The 21,504-nt window shown below is 47.1% G+C and overlaps 1 protein-coding gene across 12 annotated transcripts in view; it reads left to right on the top strand.

The window, feature by feature from the left end:
- L3MBTL4 (L3MBTL histone methyl-lysine binding protein 4) overlaps positions 1-20,358 on the top strand; it is a 499,515-nt gene extending 479,157 nt beyond the window's left edge. For 10 of the 12 annotated variants that reach the window (XM_038543799.1, XM_038543800.1, XM_038543801.1 and 7 more), the window contains 3 exons: positions 5,941-6,110; positions 15,995-16,057; positions 19,053-20,358. In XM_038543799.1, the coding sequence (XP_038399727.1) occupies positions 5,941-6,110; positions 15,995-16,057; positions 19,053-19,220 (401 nt within the window). In that variant the 3' untranslated portion in view covers positions 19,221-20,358. Of the gene's footprint in view, positions 1-5,940; positions 6,111-15,994; positions 16,058-19,052 lie in introns of those variants that run through there. The other 2 variants (XM_038543805.1, XM_038543809.1) reach the window with 2 other exon arrangements.
- Positions 20,359-21,504: the final 1,146 nt, after the last annotated feature.

Raw genomic sequence — 21,504 nt, 5'->3', positions numbered from 1 at the left:
AATAACTGGAGGCCCAGCCATGCGGCCTCTGGTTACCATTTATGACTTGGTGCAGTTTTGTGGCATGCGCTTTTGTGAAGAAACAGCCATATTTTTAAAGAACATTTCCATAAAGGATTTTTTCCCTTTGTGGGAGTTGAGCAGAAATTGGAAGAACAGGAGGGGCAGAGAAGAAATCAGGGACCTACGTTCATGTTATTTTCAGATGAATTAAAATCCTTTTGTCTGGAAATCCTTTAGACTCTTTGAAGTCAGTGGAATGGGGAAGCAGAAGATGCTTGTACCATGTTATTCATCTGTTTAGTCATTACACCTGAGAGGCAGCCTTGAGTCACACTGCATCCACAACCAGACCAGTCTGGCTGTCCCCAAGGACTTGGAGAAGAGGGCCCAGCTAGGGTTTTCCTCTTCAAGAGCAGATGGCACTTGCCGTTGAGACTCATGTCTCATCAGAGAGTCTGCTGGGTTCTAGCAACTTATTGCCTCTGCAAGAAAGTTAATGATGTAATGTTTTTGGAGATGGAACCGTTTCTTTCCGCCTCTCTGAGTGCTGCTAAATGGATTCAGATCCATGGCCAAGTCCCCTGGTACTCTAGTTAGGGCCTCTCTTACCTGAGAGCTGGACATGCAGCTGAACATGCAGGCCACGGGAACTTGCAAGTGCTCCAAATCTCAGACTGCCTCGGTTGAAATCATTAAACACATCGAATATATTTTTTAAATTCATAAAACTCAAACACCCAGAGAGAGAAAAATAGTAGCAAAGATCTTCTTACAACCAAACTGTTCTACAAATGGCAAACTACTGAGGTGACAAGTATTACAAGCTCTGTTTTCTGGAAAGGGAAAGACGTCTTAAGTGTAGGGATAGCTTTCTTTTTTTTTTAATTTTTATTTATTTATGATAGTCACAGAGAGAGAGAGAGAGGCAGAGACACAGGCAGAGGGAGAAGCAGGCTCCATGCACCGGGAGCCCGATGTGGGATTCGATCCCGGGTCTCCAGGATCGCGCCCTGGGCCAAAGGCAGGCGCTAAACCGCTGCGCCACCCAGGGATCCCGGGATAGCTTTCTTTATTGTCACTCACACATTGGTGTTAGAGGCAAAGCCAGGATTACACATGTGTTTCATCTTCCAACGTAAAAGGCAATTTGATTAATTAAAATATTAAAACCTCTAGTAGGAGGGCCCCTTTTGCAGGCTAAATTTTCTTGGCTGACTTTTAGGGGGGTTGGGTAGGAATCTTTGCTGCAGCGAGGCAGTCTAACTGGGAAGCATCCCATATCCCTCAGCAGTGTCAGATGGACACTGGGCCTAGTGGCTGAAGTACACAGGTTACCCAGTTTGGAAGACCCTTTCTATCTTGTGTTCATGGTGGACATCCTTTTCTAATCTAGAAGCCTCTGTTTACTCAAAAAGCTGCAAGACCAAATGATCTGATCCTTTTTATTTGATAATAGTTTCTGAAGACAATAAATACCTTCATCATAGGCTTATGCTTTTTGATTTATTAGCAAACATTCAGGGAATATCGAATGTGACATGAGCTGTGCTGGGCTTGGTAAAAAGTTAAAATCTGTGTGTTCACATTTCATAAAAATGTATGCAGACTTTTAAGTGGATATTTTCAAAAGTCTAATTTTATGCACAGAATTTAAAATAATGCAAATCACCCCCACATTTTAAAAGTCTGTCAAGAGCCACATAATTTCAAAGCTGGCAGGCTGAATGCATTTTAACAGTGTTACTCGGTTGCTGCACATTGGCACCAGTTGTGCCTGCCAACGGATGCCCTAGCCGACGTCAGCAGTGGCCAGGGATCCCACGTTCATTTCCTTCTACTAGGATTCAGCACATGATTTTGGTGACCACTACACTGTCTTTCCAGGACCACTTGGGTGTGAAATCTGAACAAGGCCTAAAGATCCTGAGTTTCAGTCTGAATTTTAGTTTTCATAGGCTTGAGGCATATCCAGCCACACTAGCTTTGGAAATTTTTTATGTCCAATTTTTCGTTATTACTAGAACTTAAAATATCTGTATATCTTACATTAAAAAACAAAATTCAACTTTAAATTTTAAAGATCTCACTGGCTTTATTTAACCATTTGTGAATTGAACAGCATCCCGTCTAGCAGACAGAAAAAAGCTCTGAGGAGCTATATACAAAGCAGGAGATTTTTATAGGCAGAAAGGAGCAGGGATAAGAAAAGAGCAGATTGTTTTGGGTAAGGTCGCCCTTCGGGTGATGGCAGGGATCTGTCAGGCAGATTACCTCACAAACGCTCACTAGGAAATTCTAGACTGACTGGCTAAGATTACATTCCTGGGAGAGGTTGAAACTGGGATTAGGTTATGTATTAAGTCTTGGTTTGTTGATGTAGGGCTGAACACAAATGACTCCATTTTGAGCTTGTCTATTTTTTAACAAGTTTGTAAAAAGTAATGTAATACCAAACGTATATTGAGCACTCATTATGTACCAGGAACTGTTCTAATCTCAACAACTCAGTAAGATATAAATCTTATTACCCCATTAAAAAAAAAAAACTTGATACAGAGAAGTTAAGTCACTCAGCAACAATGTGGGCACTAGGATTCACAAATAGGCAAGCTGATGTGGACCCTATCCTCCTCCCCATGCCATAGGCCTCTGAGGCAAGCCCTTCCTAGCATTCTCTCAGCTAGACATGAAAATCTCACCCCCAAATCATCAGCTTTGGAAGAAATTGGACCTGGTAAATGGTACAAAGAAGGCAAGACAACCACTCTCTAGAATGCATTCCCTATCTTTTGTTACTGCTAGAAAATTCGCCTTGCAAGATGTTAATTTCAAATATGCATCATCCCTTTATAGAGCATCAATCCTGACCTCAAGGAACTTAGAATCAAATTTAGAGTAGAACTTACCATTCAATGAATGGTTATGATACACTGGGGACCACACCACGCCCTTATGTGCGTTCTCCTTCCCCACCACCCAACAGCTCTGGGCGATATATGTTCTCAACTCCAGTCGTACCTTTGAGTTGGCAGACTGGTTATTCCAAACTCCCTGCTCACAGACTCCCTCCTTAACCTCCCTCATATCTATTTGAGCCTGAAAACTCAACTTTCAGGCTTTCCATCTCATTTTATAAAGTTGATAATAGGGCAGCCCAGGTGGCTCAGCGGTTTAGCGCCATCTTTGGCCCAGGGCCTGATCCTGGAGACCCAGGATTGAGTCCCACGTTGGGCTCCCTGTGTAGATCCTGCTTCTCCCTCTGCCTGTGTCTCTGCCTCTCTCTCTCTCTCTCTCTCTCTCTCATAAATGAATAAAATCTTTTAAAAAATAAAGTAAAGCTGATAATAGTGAAAATATTATCCAAGCTCAGCATGTAACTCGTTCTGGCAAGCATTCCCCAAAACATGAGGTTGTAAGTAAACAGACAAGAGCCCGTATACCCATGAGAACTCAAAGCCAGGTAAGGAACTGGCAACCCAGCAAGTTGGTTGCAGACCTTTCCCCTGCCATGAGAGGACTCACTCTGTCATATAGAACATATTCCCCATTAAGTCCTGTTCATCCTTTGAAAAATCTGGCTTTTACCTCCCTTCAAACAAATAATTCAATTTAACAGAAGCACAGTTAACTGAACTCAAAAAACCATAGGCAGCTTTTGCCTGAGTTCCCTACTGGGGAACTCATACAGCTCGAGCTCCCTACTGGTAGTTGTAACCTGAAGGCCATCTTCTTACTTGAACTGAGCGAAGGGTCCATCTTCCAGGACTGGGAACCATGAGAAACGGTGTTCAGAGGAACCTCCGTGCTGTTCCAGGCTGGCCACCAAACCTTCGATATATTTCCAGATGGACCCCTCAGCACCCAAGGCAATTTGCTTCCAGAATACAGTGTGGAAAATGTTCTTGCTGGAGAGCACAATGGTTCTTTTACGTTTGTAATGCCTTCGGCCTTTATTTGTGAATCACAAAAATCTAATCACCGTCACTCCACATCTTTGTACCTCCAAAACAACATGTATTAATGTGTCCTTTTAGAGTCCTATACATTTTGGAAAGTATATGTGATTGATTTACCCAGGGTTTGAGACACGGATCTGATTTTTTTTTTTTCCTAAGTCCATGCTATTTCAGCAAACACAACCAATTGATTGATGCAGTGATTCTTTTTCAAAATAAAGCCGGGCTTTGGCTCAGGTCTTAATCCCTATGAGCACATCGCGTTAACTCCCTGTTGCCCAGGAAAGCCCTTGGCGACACTGTGGCTTTGACCACAGACTTGCTTGGGGACACTTCTGCAGTGAGTTTTCAGGGTTTGTTTGGTACATGCTCCTTGTCCAACCTGACACCTTCCTTAAAGAACATCTACATTTGTAAACATACCGGCTTTTCAAGGAAGGTGTGAAGTTTTGCTTCAGAACCGGCAGCTGAACATACTGTTGGCTGAACTACACGGAGGGAGATAACCTATTTACATACTAAAAAGGTCAGTGTTGGACAATCAGCATTTAGAGATGAATTTGCTGCTGCTTGCAACTGGAGCATAAGAATTTGGGAGAAGGCCGCAATTTTGCTGTCTCTTTATCTGTGCAGACAGCAAGCATTGGTAAATACGTAAGCTGTCTGTGCCAAGCAGCTAGGGTGGTGATGGATGGGTCTCTTCCTAGTTTGGAACCTCTGATTACTAGTGGGTATGTGACTATGTGTCCATGCAAAATGCAGGTCAGCCTCACCTACTAAAAACTGTAATTAATTTGAGGTAGAAATATTTGCATAATAGCTTTTCAGACTGTTAGTAAAATACCATCATAACAGACTTTAAATTATGTGGCTACTGCTTACTTAACTATCATTTGCATCAGGAAAGTAGACTTTTAGATGGCTTAAAACAATTTTTTGTGGTCTTTCTTTTCAACGTATTTTAAAATATCAACAGCTTTATTTTGCTAATGTGATGAAAGTATCTTTAAAAATGGCATTAAAAAGGCATGAATTTTCTCTGAAATCTCTATGTTCTTTTTCCTTATCCATTTATACATTCAAAGCAAAATAATTAGGGAATTGAGGTCTATGGTGCCCATATAAATGTTGGGAATATAACATAAGAATCAAGTCACTGTTGAAGGTGGCCAATGAGTTCTGGAAGCCTGGGGAGAAGTAAGAGGCAGGAGAGAGGTCTTACCTCCCTTGGTGATAACAACCAATCTTGAGCAGGGAAGCAGCCATTGCCCTTCGTGTCTTAGAACCAGAGCTCATTCAGAGCTTTTGCTCTGAAAAGAGAGCGCCCATTTAAGAGTACCTGTGTCAGGGCCATCACATCTCCACTGCGGCTGCTCCCTAAGTCCCAAGGTGTCGTCGTGGCTTTCTGGGAACTAGCACAGCAGCTGCCACCAACATCCTCATGGGGACCCAGTACTGCATTCCACATTCATTGTCCCCTGGGGGACTTGTCAAGCCAGATGTGGCCCTGGGTTCATGGTGCCTTTGGAGACAAATGAAGCAGCTTCCAGGAAGAAGTCGTTCTCAGTGCGCACACACAACCCAGATGCGTCGGTGTGCTGATCCACTTAATAGTTCTGCACTTCCTCTGACTCCTGATTTAAGGAGAGAGGAGCCAGCGACAGTGACAAGCTAGCTCTTGGTTGGCATCAAACTGTCTCATAGAGATTATTTGACCTTGCTCAGCAGATAGCCAGAGTCATCCAGGCCATATATAACATCTGTTTCTCATCATGACCGTTACTTTGAAACAGAGCAGTGGCATGGCCTGTGCCAGGGGACTCCTCCTGGTGATGATGCCAAGCCACGGGAGCACCAGGGTTCCCGCTGAGTCTGCACTTTTCCTATCCTGGCCCTGGCCGCCTGGGAGGAGGGGCTGACCTAGGTGATGTCCGCTAATTGGCCCCGCATGTGTACTTCACTCAACCTGCCTCTCTTTCAGAATACTCGGCTGAGCAGACCCAGCAGGCTCTCCACCAGTCGGTCTTCATGTCCTCTGTGTCAGCCCACCCTTTCCGGGACCTTCCCCTCGGCAGGGAGCAGCACTGCAAGCTGCTTCCAGGTGTGGCCAACATCCAGGCAGGCGAGGTGGCCCGATGGACAGTGGAGGAGGTGAGCGGGGCTGCTCTGGGGCCCTGGGTGGACCAGACCCTGTTGCTGAGAATTTCTCTCGGGGCATGAAATCCACTGCATCAAATTTAAATTTAAGAGCCGTACTTAAGGGAGAACGCAGGCCTGATTTTGAGGAAGTCAGGAAAGACCAGTTGGTTTTGGGCCCCAGTGGTATCCCAGACCCGCCTCTGTTCTCCATCACCGTGGGCCTAGGGTCAGTTTTGGTAAAGGGGCCCAAGTCTCCAGACCTGCATCATAGACTGATTTGGGGGAAGCACATACGTATAAGCATCTTCCACTTGCACCCTGGCAGCCCCTTCCTAAGCAGCATCTTGTCTGGGGAGCCACCGCAGGGTGGTCTGTCCTGTGCTGAGGGGCTCCCTTTGGCTCCTGCGGGGCCACAGAGGATCCCCTGGTCCTCGATACTGAGCAGCTCTGTGTAGCCATTTGTCCACTCAAAGTCACAGGTGGTCTGTTAACCTTAGGTTTGTGTTTAATGTGAGTTAGATCACAGCACTGCAGAAGATGCTGTACGCATGAGAAAACTGATCCAACTTTAGTATCACTGTGCATTACCATGTTGGTTTTCATAAGGACCAGGTAAGTCCCGGTGCTTGCTGTAATGCCGTAGAAATGCTTCATATGTAAAGCAGTGTTCTTTTAAGGAATACACTCTTTGACATTTCTTTTAATAAAGGCATCACTTCCACTAGTCAGGCCTTAATTAATTTTTTTAAATGAAGGAGAACCCCAGGGTCACTCCGAGGATGAGATAATGGTGGAGCTGAAGTTAAATTCATTGCAAAATGTTCATTGAGCACTTCTGCAATCAGCTTGACTTAACTTCAATTTAAGCCTTCCTTTCCAGCCCTGGACAAGGAGCAGGTGACAAAGGCCATGCAGAGGCTGGAGGTCTCGGGCAGGCCTGCTATATCTACCTCCTCGCAGGCACCTCCCAGAATCTCCCTGGTGGACTGCCCTGCCCAGCAGCAGAGGCTTACAGCTCTTCTTCGGCACACCCTGCTGCCCCACCTCCCCTTCCACTATTTCCAAGTGCCCCCAGAGTCCTGATGATGGAGTGTTGGCGGAGTTTTCCAGCCAGTGGTGACTAAATGTGTTCCTGCTCCTGAAAGAGTATATGGAGCCTGCCCCCTACCCCTCCTCGAAGAATTTTTACCAGTTTACAAAGCATGCAGCAGCTTCATGATGAAGCCAACTGAATTAAGACCTATTGTGCTCTGTAATCCAATCATGTACAGCTCTGGCCTTGTAACAGCACGGTGCAGAATGGGGAGCTTAGTGGCAAGTCATTCATTCCTGACTTGCAAGCCATTCACTCAAGGTTCTACCAACTTTTAAATTAGGCTGACAATGGCTTCTCCTCCCCTGCATCGTCAACATCGTGCTTATTAGAAAGATGTCTTGGGGAGGGCAGCCACCTGTGTCCAGCCCAGCCTTACATGCGCAGAGCAGCTGAGTCCTGAGAGTGGGTGAACATGGTAGAGACACAGAGCTCTGGGGGTGTCTCTGCCTACCTTAACATGATCCCTGGCTCCCCAAAGTCCTTGGCATGCCTTAGGACCTGTGTAGGCAGTCCTCCCTGCCTTTCCAGCCCTACCTCCCACCATGCCCCCCATGGTCCTCCCACTCTGGGCCACCATGCCCTCATGGCGTTCTCACACTGGCACAGCTGCTAACCCTGCCTCAGGTCACCTTTCCTTCTGCCTGAGGCCACTCCAGCCATCAGCACAGTGCTCACCTCCATGCTCCCATCTCCTCAGTCTTCTGCCACTGACCTACACTCACTTTTCTGCCCCCTCACCAGATGAGTAGAGACCTTCTTTCACTCACTTGGCATGTCTCTTGAGAATTTCTCACTACACCTGGCACTTATTAGATAAGCCAGTAATGTTTGTTGAATGAGTGTCAAATGTCAGGGGCATCATGAGCTGGACTTTGAAACAAAAGGGGAACATACCCAAGCAGAAAAGAGAAGGAGGCCATTGCAGTCAAAAGGTAAAATAGAAGGTCACATGGGAGTGAGTATGACATATACAGGGATGGCCAAGGTACAGCACATCCTTTACTAGCATCCATAATGACAGTGAACATTATTAATATACTGAGAGTAAGGCAAGTACTCTTTTCTGTTGCCCATTTTGAGGCACCTAGAAACTTAAGTCACTTCTCGGAGCCTCACAGGCAGAGCCAGGCCCGGAGCTGACATCTTCCCCACCAAGCGCCCTGTGCACCTGGGGGCACAGAGTGGCCTGTGTGAGGCCAGGCACTGGCAGGCCTGTCACTTCTCAGTATGAACCACCTGAGCGGTTCTCACGCAGAAAGTCACCTGTGGAGACGGTGCTTCGTGGGCATGTGAATGGCACTCATCTGCAGAAGTGTGAGAAGAGGCCTCGGAGGGGAGGGAGCTATCAGGGAGCATTACCACACTCCTGGCGTAGATCATCTCTGCCTGCACTGAGCGCCACGTGGGAAGAACCACTGGAAGTCAAAGTCGGCTGACGTTTTTAAGTTGACGCCACTAACACAACACAGTGAACCAGATTAGATACTGAAGATGAAGAAGTGAAATGAGCCAAATGTGACTCCATTTGTTTACGACCTAGGATGACAATATGTGAGTTGGAGAGTTCATCTGAAAGAACAGGAAAGTCATGGTGCCATCAAATGAAATGAAACTTCTGGGGGAAGGACCCAGTTTGGGGGCAAGGGGATAAGATGGTGAATTAAATATGGGACATCTTGAGTGAGAGGTCCCTGTAAATTACATTAGAGCAATGGATGTGCAACACCTATTCTGGGGGGTAGAAATACCAAATGGGGTGTCATTATTGGATGGGGGGCCCTGAGTGAGCCCTCATTGAAGACATGGTCATCCAAGGATTGCTGCTGAGGATGGAGGTCAGTGGGGACCACAGTCGGGGAGAGAGTGTCCACAAAAGAGAAAAGTCAAGGGAAGACAGGTGGCGAGGGTTCCATTGGGTAGGGCCCATGTCAGATGTAGCTCAGGACTCCTAGTTGGAACTGCAGGACTAGGCTTTGGGGTGGGGGTGAGAGTGGAAAAATGTGTACAATATGTGTATTCCTTGAACGTCTCAAGAGGACCATCATCCAAAAAGAATAGAACCTCTGTTTTAGGAACATTAAGTAATGACTGGGAAGTTTAGGGGGCCTCTGGTCTGGCGAGTCCCAAGAATGGCACTGCAGGAAAGCAAGGGCTTGGTGGATGAAGAAAGGCAGTGTTTGTCACACTGCAGGTCTCACTGGGACAAGGAGGGACTCACCACAGGGGAGACTGAGGATGACTGAGGATGCCATCGAAGACTAAGAGGAGGCTAAGGTCATAGTCCCTGAGTTCTCTGTAGTGGATACACATGGAACACCAGCTCTTTCATGCTGAAAGAGGCCTTAGAATTTTCTAGACCTAAAGTAAAACGACCATCTGTGATGCTGTCTTCATAAAGCGTTCCTGTCGTGATGCTTCCATAACCATGACTTCCCTCAAGGATGCATTTCAGAGAAAGTTTGGCTTATCTCCTAATGCTTACTATATCATAATCTTGAAATCCCCCTAACTAGATGCCCTTGAGGACAAGGAGCACATCCTAAATTCCCTTCTATATTCTCACACTCCTGTAGCACGTTTTCTGGAACCAAAATAGGCCCTCAAGAAGAATCCTGGTTGGGGTGAGAGTGTGGGCTCTGTGACGGTTCTATTTGTATCTTTGAAAATAAGGCATCCCTCAGATGGGTTTGGCTGAGGGGGCATTCCAGTGAGTACCAACAATAGAGTTGTGACTATTTCAGACACTGCATTAAAAATGGGAATGGGGCAGTAAGGATTTGAAAGGGCAGCGCAGGGCAAGAGGAGACAAAGGAGGGTGCTGTTCCTTTGTGTTTGGTTCTCATTAGGCAAAGTATTGGAAGGAATCATAGGAGCCCAAGACAGGATACCCTGAAAATGGACGTGTGTGTGTCCTTGTGTCAAGTGCCACTCGGGGAGACTGAAGGCAGGAGTCTGTCCGTGGCGCAAGAGGAAGAGCAAGAATGCTTCCTTTTGTCTGCTGTCCTGGCCTGGGAGGAAGTCCTCCATTCTGCATTATGTTACCTGTGAAGAAAAGCCAGCACCGGGCCTTTGTAAGATTGCCCAGAGCCTGGGAGCTGGCTCTTAACTCCTTTGTCGCTGTGGCTGTTTCTGGGAGAGCAGAGTTTTTCAAAGCACGGCTAGGCTTGTGAAGTCAATTTCATGGTTCTAGAGATGAGAGGAAAGACCAATACTGTAGTAAGGGTTATTATCTTGTGAAACCTTTGTTAGAAACGTGTGGGTATGTGCACACACTCAAGTTACGGTCAGTGCGAAGTGTATTTCTTACTCTGGGCCATGGAAATGTTCCATAAAGGAATATTAGTGCTTAAGAGTAGAAACTAAAATATTTTTATATCTCCTTACATCATTCTAGTAAAGTATCTTGCCCAGAGTAGGTGCCTGACAAATGTGTGAGTGAATAAGTGGGGAGGTGGGTTTTATGCAGTACCCTCCTGCCAGGTGTGCGTGGACACGTGAGGGCAGGAGGTGACATGTTGTGGGCACATTAGAGCCACAGGTATGGCTCATGTATGCTCGGTGCACCTATGGGTACTTTGCTTCCTTACAACCAAAAATGCTTTTTAAAGCAGCACGTGTACATCGCCATAGCCTCCACCAAGAGTGCCCTAAGTGTCCATTAATTTTGAAAGATGGTGGTCACTTTAAAAGCAACCTTTCCACAGAAGGGAGTGTTTTGAAAAACTCAGGATACTGGTAATTAAGCATAGCAGCCTTGTACAAGCGGGCCCTTAAAAAAAAAAAAAAAAAAAAGACAAATAACAAATTCCACTGTTAAAAAATTAGACCCAGGCTGGAAACATGGTCCCCAGTGGACTCGGAGCCGGTAATCAGGCCCACTGCTCCAGGCTCAGCAGAATGGAGAGCAGCGCCCCACTGAGGATTGAAGGGAGCCGTAGCCCCACTGAAGGAGACGGGCCTTCTGAGTTCCAGGAGAATGCCGGGAAAAGTAGGTCGCTGGGGGAAGTAAGTTAGGGAAGCAATGGGCTCATCCGAGAGCTGGCCACAGGGTCATCTTTCTTGGTCTCTCCAAACTGCTGTGTCATTCCCAGAATTAACCTACTCAGTGTCCTTCCAAAATAAAGCTGACCTTTCACCATGGGCTACCCTACTCCTGAGAACTTGGGGAATCCAGCACATGTCGGCCTCCACAGCAGGTGTACTTCTTGGAACCAAGGTGGGGATTGGTGGTCCCCGGGCTCCCACAGCAGCGCCATCGCCTTACCGAGCAGACACGTCCACACGGCCACCTTGGCTCAGGCAAACAGATGCCAGTTTTCTGTTTCATAGAGTTCACACCAGTCTGACTAGTTCATATGTACCACAGACTTGAATAGATAATCAGAGGATTCTTAAGGGGAGAATGGGAAGGAGGCTTTCTGATAGTACTCCACAGTGTGTTAGAGCTCCCCACTTTATGTTTAAAATTTGCAGCAAAATGGGCTTTCTGTTAAGCCTCAAAATATATTGTATTCTTGGAGGGAATAAATACTAACAGCACTGAATTATGGCACTGAATAATGATCAAGCAAGGCCTTTGGATATTTTTTAATTCTGGCCAGAAAAGTCGGCCTCAGTGGATTTCATGGAACTTGGTTTTGACTTTGGAAAAGGACAGATTGAATAGAATCAGACTCTCTTTCCAAAGACGCAGAGGATTTCAGACACGATGGTGAGGCAACGGAGACAAGGCGGCCCCGCCGTCAGGGAGGTGAGGCAGGGAGGGCTGTGCAGGGCCCAGCCAAGGGCTGCCCAGCTGCCTGGGCTGCTCCACTTCCTCTCTGGCCTGGCACGAAAATTATTCCTGTTAAAGACTCCTATCTACCTCTGACATGGACAGTGACTTCTTGGCTAACAATACTGAGGAGGAAGAATGTGATTCTTTCTGTTTGTTCAGAAAAGGACATTATAACTTCTGCAGACCATCAAAGCAACACACGACGCCTATGCTGTGAATGGAAGTACCTGGAATGTGTATTTTAAAAAGACCATCTCTCAAAACACTTCTCTTTGTCTGTGGTCGCCCAGGCTCCTTATTGTTGGCATGGCTTTCCCACAGGAGCTAGTGATTGAGATGTGACAAAATGTATGTCTTCTGCTAATTCTTAGTCCTACTTTTTTAGTGTTCCCTGTGAAAGAGCCATCTCAGGAAAACCTTCCTTTAGAGCAGTGGCTTTGAACCAAGGAAGATATAGGCAACATCTGGACACATTTTTGGCTGTGTTTTTTTTTTCCCCCCCAAAGCAGCATTTATTTACCCACTGAATTCCAAAACGTTTAATTTAGAAGTCTGGCATTTCATAATCACCCATCTTGATTGACGTGGGCTGACACACATGGCGGTCAGGATACACAAGGACAATAGCCAAAGAGTTACAAAAACTAAATCCATGATTCTTAAACAATCACAACCAAAAAAAAAAAAAAAAAAGTTACAGGTATCAAAACTTTAGATGCATTGCACTGAAAAAGAAGGTTTGTGCATGTTATAATTTAAAGAAGCAAAACAAGACGCTACTGAAACCTCATGTTTAAAAGTCTCTTATAAAGTTGATGGAAAGGAGCAAGTGGTCTCTTTATAATCAGCTTTCCTTAACAGTTTTCCGTTAGCTGAAGAGGTGGGAAGGGTGAATTCATTTTTTGCATGCACAAGATGTACTGCATCTGTGCATGCATTAGATGTACAATGTTGGAGGGGATGCAAGTAGCACCTGGTAGGTAGAGGCCAGGGTCCCCGCTAAACACCCTGCAATACCCAGGGTGGCCCCACAGCGAAGAATGATCATTCCCCACCAGTCAATAGTGCTGGCATGAACAAAGCTGCCCTCCAACATCTTTTCTGGACTCTGCTTTTGATTCCTTTGTTCCCACACCCAGTGTGGGCAGCTCTCAGGATTTTACCTCACAGGGCCTCCTGCTTCTGCTCTGGGCTCTGTCCCATGCGGACTGTCCAGGGCCTTTTCTCCGCTGGAGAGCTGCAGGTGTCTCCCAGTGACGTCCTGCCCGGGCCTGCTCACACTGCTAGATCGTCTCTCAAGATTTCTCTTGCACCAGGGTCCTAGGCCCTACCTTCACATGAGAATCACCTGGGGAATCTAGAAATGTATGCCTAACACTTGGCCTGATCCAGCCTGATTACTTCGGAGTCTCTATGGCCTGAGCCACGCCATCATTCCTGTTTAAAGCTGTCCAGGTAATTTCAAGGTGGGGCCAAGAGAGAGAACCGCCCCTCCAGGGCTCCTTGCTGCCCACACCCGGAAACCACACCGCCACCACCTCACCCCTCGCCTTTACCCACGTCTCCCCTTCTGCTCCGAAGTTCTAGCCAAACTGGACTTCTCACTGCTGATGACTTGAGCACTATGCAGCCGGCGTGTGGCCTGGCCCCTGACGCTCTGTGCTGAGGTCTTCTCCACTTGTCCAGCCCAAATCGCCCCCCAGTGGAAACACTGCCACCCAGCGGTGTCTGTCTCAGCTCCCACCTCCCTGGTGCTGCCTTAACTCGGTTCCCATCTGAGATGCCATTTGTCCCTGCTAGAAGCCTTTCCACCTCTCTTCTAGAACTTCGCGCATGGGAGCAGTGATCAGTAAGCCATCCTCACCATTTTCTGTTAATCCTCCCCCTCTGATCAAACCGTAAACTCGTTGGAAGTTCACGCGTGCCCTGCTCACCGGTCCTGCCCTCCCAGCACCCAGCAGGGGTCTCACATGTCACCCGGGTCAGACGTACCTGGCCAGAGAGCAGCCTGGAACAGGGGACCACACCCACTTCACAGTGTCCCAGGCCCTAGAAACTCCGTGAGTCCCTGCTGTCACTTGCCTCACTTACCGTGTCTCTGCAACTTGAGCAGCGGCATTCCAAGGCTCTCCTCAGCTCCCTGCTTTTTAGCCCCTAGAAGAGCAAATCGTGTTAAGTCAACGAACAGCCTTGGCTCCCGGCAGAGTGGAGCACCAGGGTGCTCCTAGGGCTTGAGGACACCATTGAGTGGCAGCGTGCTGACTGGTTCGGGAAAAAAAATTTTTTTTAATTCTCATCTTCCTGCATTTTGGAAGGATGACTGTAAATGACTCATGGTAAAATACACTTTGTGGCATCAGAGGTGAGTAAAGCAGACACCAACGTGCTGATTGCCCCTAAAAAGAGGTGCTGAAATGTTTGTATTAATTAGAGCTGAAGGAGACTGGGTGGGTCGGTTAAGGGTCTGCCTTCGGCTCAAGTCATGATCCTGGAATGCCAGGATCAAGCCCTGCATGGGCTCAGCGGGGAGTCTGCTTCTCCCTCTACCTACCCTCTCCCGCCCTGCCATTGTGCTCTCTCTTGTGCACTCTCTCTCAAATAAATTAAATCTTTAAAAATAGATGGATGGACAGATAGAGCTGTGAGTCAAGATTGTGCATACAGGCATCAGGACCCATGTTCGCTCTGTGGGTGTTGGGCCCTGACCGCTCTGTAAGCTGGAAATCAACACCCGATGTTCTCTTCTGCAGAGTGTGGGGAGGGTCAGTGTCCACTGCCATCTCCCTTCAGAGAGTCAGAAACTCTCAGGGCCTGGGTTGTAGAACATGTTGATACAAGACCCTGAACTCACCACCTTCTTGTGGGCCTTTTCCATTAGAGGAGAAAGAAGGTTCAAGTGCACACAGTTCAGTTGGCACAAGACACAGAGACAAAAATGAAAAGCCCAAGACAATTACTCTGACAAACATCATCTCCCGGGTTTGTCACTGTAGCCAACATCTGGCATGCAAGAGGGCCAGATATTGCCAGAAGTGACCAGCATCCACTTGTCATTTTGGTCGTTGACAGTCTACGATTTATTATGTTTGTTCATTCAGCTTTCTAAAAGCATCAGTTGGAAACTCTCAGCAGCTTCCTGCACATATAGCCAGGTCATTGTTTGGTCTAATTAAAAGGAACTTAGGGTATGTGTGGCTGGATAGGGAGTAGGGGAAAGAGTAGAAAATGAAGTTGAAGAGCACGATTCTCCAGAACTCCGGTTTTGGAGTCTGAAAACCTGGGTTCCAAAGCCATCCCTGGCATTTCTGAGCCATGCATGACCTTCGGCAAGTCATTAAACCTCCTTGGGGATCCCTGGGTGGCGCAGCGGTTTGGCGCCTGCCTTTGGCCCAGGGCGCGATCCTGGAGACCCAGGATCGAATCCCACGTCGGGCTCCCGGTGCATGGAGCCTGCTTCTCCTTCTGCCTATGTCTCTGCCTCTCTCTCTCTCTCTGACTATCATAAATAAATAAAAATTAAAAAAAAAATAAACCTCCTTGGGCTTCAGCTTCATTGTCACTGATGGGGGAATTTGGTTGGCTTAGGTCCCTAGAGTCCCTGTCACTAGCCGGGCCTTGGGGCCACTGAGGTGCCAGGTGGACAGGTCCTGCTCTCAGACAGTCACTGTGAAGACTGCTGCACACGGCCACTTCCTCCTGCCTTCCCTGACCCTCCCAGGGTGAGTGGACAGGAGGATCAGATGAGAGAAGATTCCAGAATGCCAGCACCACACACAAGGAGGCTGTCAATGTCCTCATAACAGTAACCCTATGTAGGTCAGCCTGGAAATGAGAGGCCAACAGAGAGACTGGGGTTGATCTAATTTCTGAGCTGGCAAATGCTTATGTGACTTGATAGTTGATATTTAAATTCCAAGTGTTTGAGGGATTTGAAGTATATTTTACTCAAATGTTGAATTACTACAACCCAAGAAATTATTTCAGGTGCATGTTTTAAATCAGGCTTTTCATCTCACTCTGTAGGTGGCCGAATTTGTACAGTCTCTTCTGGGCTGCGAAGAGCATGCCAAGTGCTTCAAGAAAGAGGTAAGAAATGCAAAAATTATATGTATTTCCCTACTTCTGGGCTCAGAAGTGCTTTGTTTTCATTTACTTCCATGTAAATAAGAGCAGGAGAAAAGGCTCAGGGTAGGAAAGAGCCCAGCAGAGCAGCGGGGCACAGCAGCGTCAGACTCTGGGCTTTGTCACTGAATGCTGTGGTGCTCGGCCTGTGTGGCCTGCCCAAGAAATAGCCTGTCAGGTGAGTGAATAAAGGAACATGTCAATTAATTCTTATGGGTGCTGTGGAGGCTCTGCCATGATGACTTGAGGCTTCACTGGGGGCAGAATGGAGTCCTGCTAGGAGCCTGCTCCCAGGGAGGAGAGGGAGTTATTTACTTCAAGGGGACAGTGGGACCATCCTGTATGTCCCTGCTTGGCACCTGCTTCAAGAGGAATGCAGAGAAGCCACAAAATCCTTCTATGGGGTTTCTGCTTCCTACCCTCAGTTGGTTGGAAATGTTCCAAACTACTTAATATTTGTCCTGGAATTAGTAGCTATAGCTCTAGGGACCCCAGAAGAGACTGGACCAGCTATGGAATCATCGTGAAGATACAGTGGTTATTGTTTTGTTTGTTGTTTTTTTTATATTTTATTTATTTATTCATGAGAGATGAGAGAGAGAGAGAGAGAGGCACAGACACAGGCAGAGGGAGAAGCAGGCTCCATGCAGGGAGCCCCATGTGGGACTGGATCCGGGTTTCCAGGATCACACCCTGGGCTGAAGGTGGCACTAAACCGCTGAGCCACCCGGGCTGCCCATGGTGGTTATTGTTTATCGTGGCCTTGTCAAGTGCTGGGCCCTGTGCTGAGCACTTTACAATTATTATCCTTGGGTTCTCAAACAACCAATGAAGAAGCCTAGCAGGAAAGGGGCAGTCAGATTGTAGCCCCCGTCCAGGTTGTTTCCAGAGCCATCGTTATTGCTCCAGAAGTCTCCAAGAAAACTACCCTCTAGAGCCTCTGGTGTGTAGCACACACTCTCCCTCTCAGGGCATGCATGGTTCAGGGAAAGGACTCTTGCATTTGGGGTCCTGGGCTCCTCAAAGCCCAGCAAGTCTTGCATCTCCAGGGAACTCAGCATTAGGGTCAGTATGGTGGCAGTCTGGATAGCTGCCACTGGAAATATGATGTTCATCTGCTCTTCCCCAGCCCAGCACGGCTCCGGTGTGGTTGGCCCCGCCTCACACATACGGGCCGCTCTCTGCATCCTGTGATGCCCGAGACCCACCTGGTCCACAGGTCTCTGCACATCACGATGCTCCAGCTTGGCTCTTAGACCTGCGGCCCCCCAGTGGGCAGATCATTTAGCCTGCCTTATCCTCCCCTCCTCTGTAAAACACAGACTTCTCCAGGGGGGCTTTGAAGATCAGGGGTAGTGTTTTTCAGTGCCTGGGAAAGTCTGCAAGTATCCCGTTCTCTGAATGGACGATTCAGCAACAAACACTATCATAAATGCACAGGAAGCCTTTTTTTTTTTTAGAGATTTTATTTATTCATTCATAGAGACACAGAGAGAGAGAGAGAGAGAGAGAGGCAGAGACACAGGCAGAGGGAGAAGCAGGCTCCATGCAAGGAGCCCGATGTGGGACTCGATCCCAGGCCTCCAGAATCACACCGCGGGCTGCAGGCGGCACTAAACTGCTGAGCCACCTGGGCTGCCCAAATGAAGCATTTTATAGCTTTCTTAGATCTTTAATTTCCCACTTTAATTTAAAACTTTAATTGCAAAACTTGGGTCTGTGGGGGATCCTTACTCCTCATCGAGTCATTGACACCAAGGGTTTGCATCACTGTTTCACAAAGGTTAGAACTAACACAGTGCTAGGTGCAGGGAAAGGTGTTGCCATAGAAGACCCGTTCATTCTGTCATCTTGGTTCTAGAACCAGCAAGCTTTCTGAGCCTGTGTGTGTTGAAATGGGTGATGTGAGTGTAGGACCTGCCTACAGTCCCTGAGACTCAAACTCTGAGAGCAGACTGGGCTGTATGGTGGTCACTCACCATCCTGAGAATCTTAGGAAAGCTATTACATGTCAGGTCACTATGCTTTAAAGGTTAATAAATAAGGGGTGCCTGGGTGGCTTGGTGGGTTAAGCAACCGATTCTTGATTTCTGCTCAGGTCATAATCTCAGAGTCACAAGATTGAGCTCCATGTCAGGCTCTGTGCCCAGTGTGGAGTGTCTTTGTCCCTCCCCCTCTTCCTTTGACCCTCCCTCCCTGCTCGCAGCCCTCTCTAAAATAAATCATCTTTAAAAATTATTAAATAAAACATCTATTTTATATGTATTTTTGCTTATAATGGCATTTCTTATTAAAAAAAAACTTTTAAATGCAGGTCAGTTAAAAGGAGAATATAAAAATAAACCACTACTCCACCAGCCAAATCTGACTTCACTTAACATATAAAGACTTCAAATATTTTCATTATATGCATGTGTACATGTGGTCATGCACATTTAATTTTATGGGTTAGAACCAAGATCTTTCTATGTCATCATGTTGTATTTTGTTGCTTAACAATTCACGAAAAATTTGCCAAATCATTAAGTGTTTCTTTGAGAGGTGAATTTCGGTGACTGCCTGGCACCCCAACCTAGACAATACCATAATTTATTTAATTCTGCTATTTTAGAAATGCTGAACTGTTTTCAGTAGTTCACTTTGTTCTGTCAGGAGAAATTCCTGGAGATTTCCTTGGTGGATGAAAGTAGGTTTTTTCCCTTAAGGTTCATGATACAAATTCAGGCCAAGATTTTTTAAACATAACAATTTTAGAAATTACGCGTGTGTATTGAGTTCATATTTAACAGAGTCTCGGGTAACAGTCCGGAGCCGGGCAGCAGTCGGGCCCGGGTGGGGAGGGGACCGTCCTCCCGTGTTGCTGGGGAGCTGCAGGGAGGCTGCCACTGTCGCAGTCACACAGCTCAGCACCCGAGGGAACGTCCCCGGGGGTAAACCGTGTTTGTTTATTTCCTCACAGCAGATTGACGGCAAAGCCTTCCTACTTCTGACACAGACGGACATCGTCAAGGTGATGAAGATCAAACTGGGTCCGGCACTGAAGATTTATAATTCTATCCTCATGTTCAGGAATTCCCAGGACCTCAGTGGAGAAGATTCTCTGTCAGGCCAGGAAGCCAGAGGATAAACACACACCCCGACCTACTGCAGCTCCAGGACCTTCCTCTTTCAGCAATAAAACTGGCCCACACTAATTTAAGTTTAATGTCCCCATGGTTATATCCGTGTTTAATTTGGACCTTTGAAAATGGCTGTGGTGTAGATGTTTCGAGGGTACCATGGACTGTCCTAGTGCCCACGATGCAGAGGCCGGGGTGTGACTCGGGAACATCATTGTCTTCGGTGGGGCCCTTCCAGCTCTGATGCGTTGCAACAAACAGACCAAAGAAGCCCTCACACACACCTTCAGTGGTTCTCCTTCACCATTAACCATTTTTCAAGCATAAAACTCTCGAGTGGTAAAACATTAAAAAAAAAAACAATACTCACAAATGCGTTGTTAGTGTTTCACCAGAACGTCTGAGCCAGGCTCAGACTTGCCATCTGGGTGCAGTGAGTCTAAGAGAGGCCTGGTGTTTTAAAAAGACTTTATGTGGGATTTTTGGGTACTTTACTCAGGAAAGTGTGAATCTTTAAAATAATAATAAGCACATGTTTTCATGATTCATTAATTCTCCTTTTTGTTCCATTAATCATTTCTTGTTGGTGTCCCAGAGCCTCCTGGAATGTGCCCAGGAGCACCAGGGGGACAGCCAGCAGAAGCTGGCCAGACCCTTCTGAGGCCCCTTCACCAGGGCCCTGAGGCTGCCTGCGGGAGCGTGGGGCAGGGGGCCCCCCTCCTGCCACCCCACAGGGGCTGGAGAGCCAGCCACCCACCTGCACTGAACCCCTCCCACCTCCACTCAGAGGAGGCCTCGGAGAACTGGCCCTGCGCCTCCCCCCCCCCCCCGCCAGCACATGTAATAAGGGACTGTGTTACATCTTGATAGAGGCGCACTAACAGGGAAGATCTCTGAAGTAGGGAGCTTGGTAGCTGTGATTTGAACAATTCTGATCTCTTGTCAGACCTTACTTGTTTTGTGTAAGTGACTGTACCTGACACTTCAGTGGAGTCAGCCCCATGATTCTGAAAGACCTGTTCATACCTACTGTCGGAGCTGCACCGGCCCCCTGGAAGTAGAGACCATTGTTCTCTGATTCATTAAGAATCTTACGATTGAAGGAAGTTGATTCGGCCTGGAGAGATTCTCAAACTGTAGGTCACTGAAAAAAAAATATTCTTCTCTAAGAGGTGTGCACATATTGCATCTTTTAAAGATTCCCACCTAAATGGAATTTTAATATATTATTGGTTCATGTAAATTTTTATTTTCTGTGGAGTTTTCTTTGCTGTTTATTTTCTGTTTTTTTTTAGACTGCCATGTACAATTAAATTCCTGCTTCTGCTGTGTTAAAATTATAATATATTTTAAATGATAATAAACATAAAATAAAACCCCCACCTCCATGCCTTAATGAGTATGTTGTAATAACCTATTCCCACAACACAACCTGAGGGCTTTTATCTCAGCCACAGAGGAACAAAGCGCTGCTTGGCATAGCCCACAAAGAAGTCAGCCTTCGAGTATTGGGGATATGTTTCCCTAGGGAAGCAAATTCAGCCGTTAATAACTTGAGAAATTAGGGGCATCTGGGTGGCTCAGTGAGTTAAAGTGTCTGGTGCTTGATCTCAGCCCAGGTCTTGATCTCAGGGTGGTGAGTTCAAGCCCTGTGTTGGGCTCCACGCTGGGTAGGGAGCCTAGTTAATAACTTGAGAAGTTAAAGTGGAGATTTTCAAATTAAAAAGAACCTCACAATTGTTCATCATAGAGGCTCCGTGGAAGATCTGAGATGCATGTTTCATATATTTAATACTTGTTGTTTCAACAAAGGATCTAGATTAGAACACACAACACTAAGCCAAATTAGAGTTGAACTGTCGTGTTCCTAGAAGACAGTGCAATCAGGTACAGCTCGATCCAGGTGTCTAGCCACCTGCCAGACATCCTGACTTGCCACCCAGTGCCTTCACCTTGCCACTCTGGAGAGGCAACTCCGGTGGTCCCGTCCTAGTAGCCTCTCCTGGCTGAACAGAGTAGCGGCCCAACTGAGGAAACCAAAACATCTGACTCTGGCCATTTCTGTGTTAGAGCTTCTCCCACCAGCATGAGTTCGCTGGAGGTGGAGACCCACGAGGCGCAGGTCAGCTTCTGAGCTGGTCCCTGCTGGCCCGGCAGGCTGCCAGCTTCACACCTCACCCCACCTTCCTCCCCTGTCACAGCGTTTCCCTCGTGCCCCCATCCCGTGCTGGACCTACCCTGAGCTCCTTCCTCCCTCCAAGCGTACCTTCCTGGGTGTAAGTGGATGCCCCC

The sequence above is a fragment of the Canis lupus genome, chromosome 7 (genome assembly GCF_011100685.1).
Source record: "Canis lupus familiaris isolate Mischka breed German Shepherd chromosome 7, alternate assembly UU_Cfam_GSD_1.0, whole genome shotgun sequence".
Lineage (NCBI taxonomy): Eukaryota > Metazoa > Chordata > Mammalia > Carnivora > Canidae > Canis > Canis lupus.
This window is presented reverse-complemented; position numbering and strand designations above follow the sequence as displayed.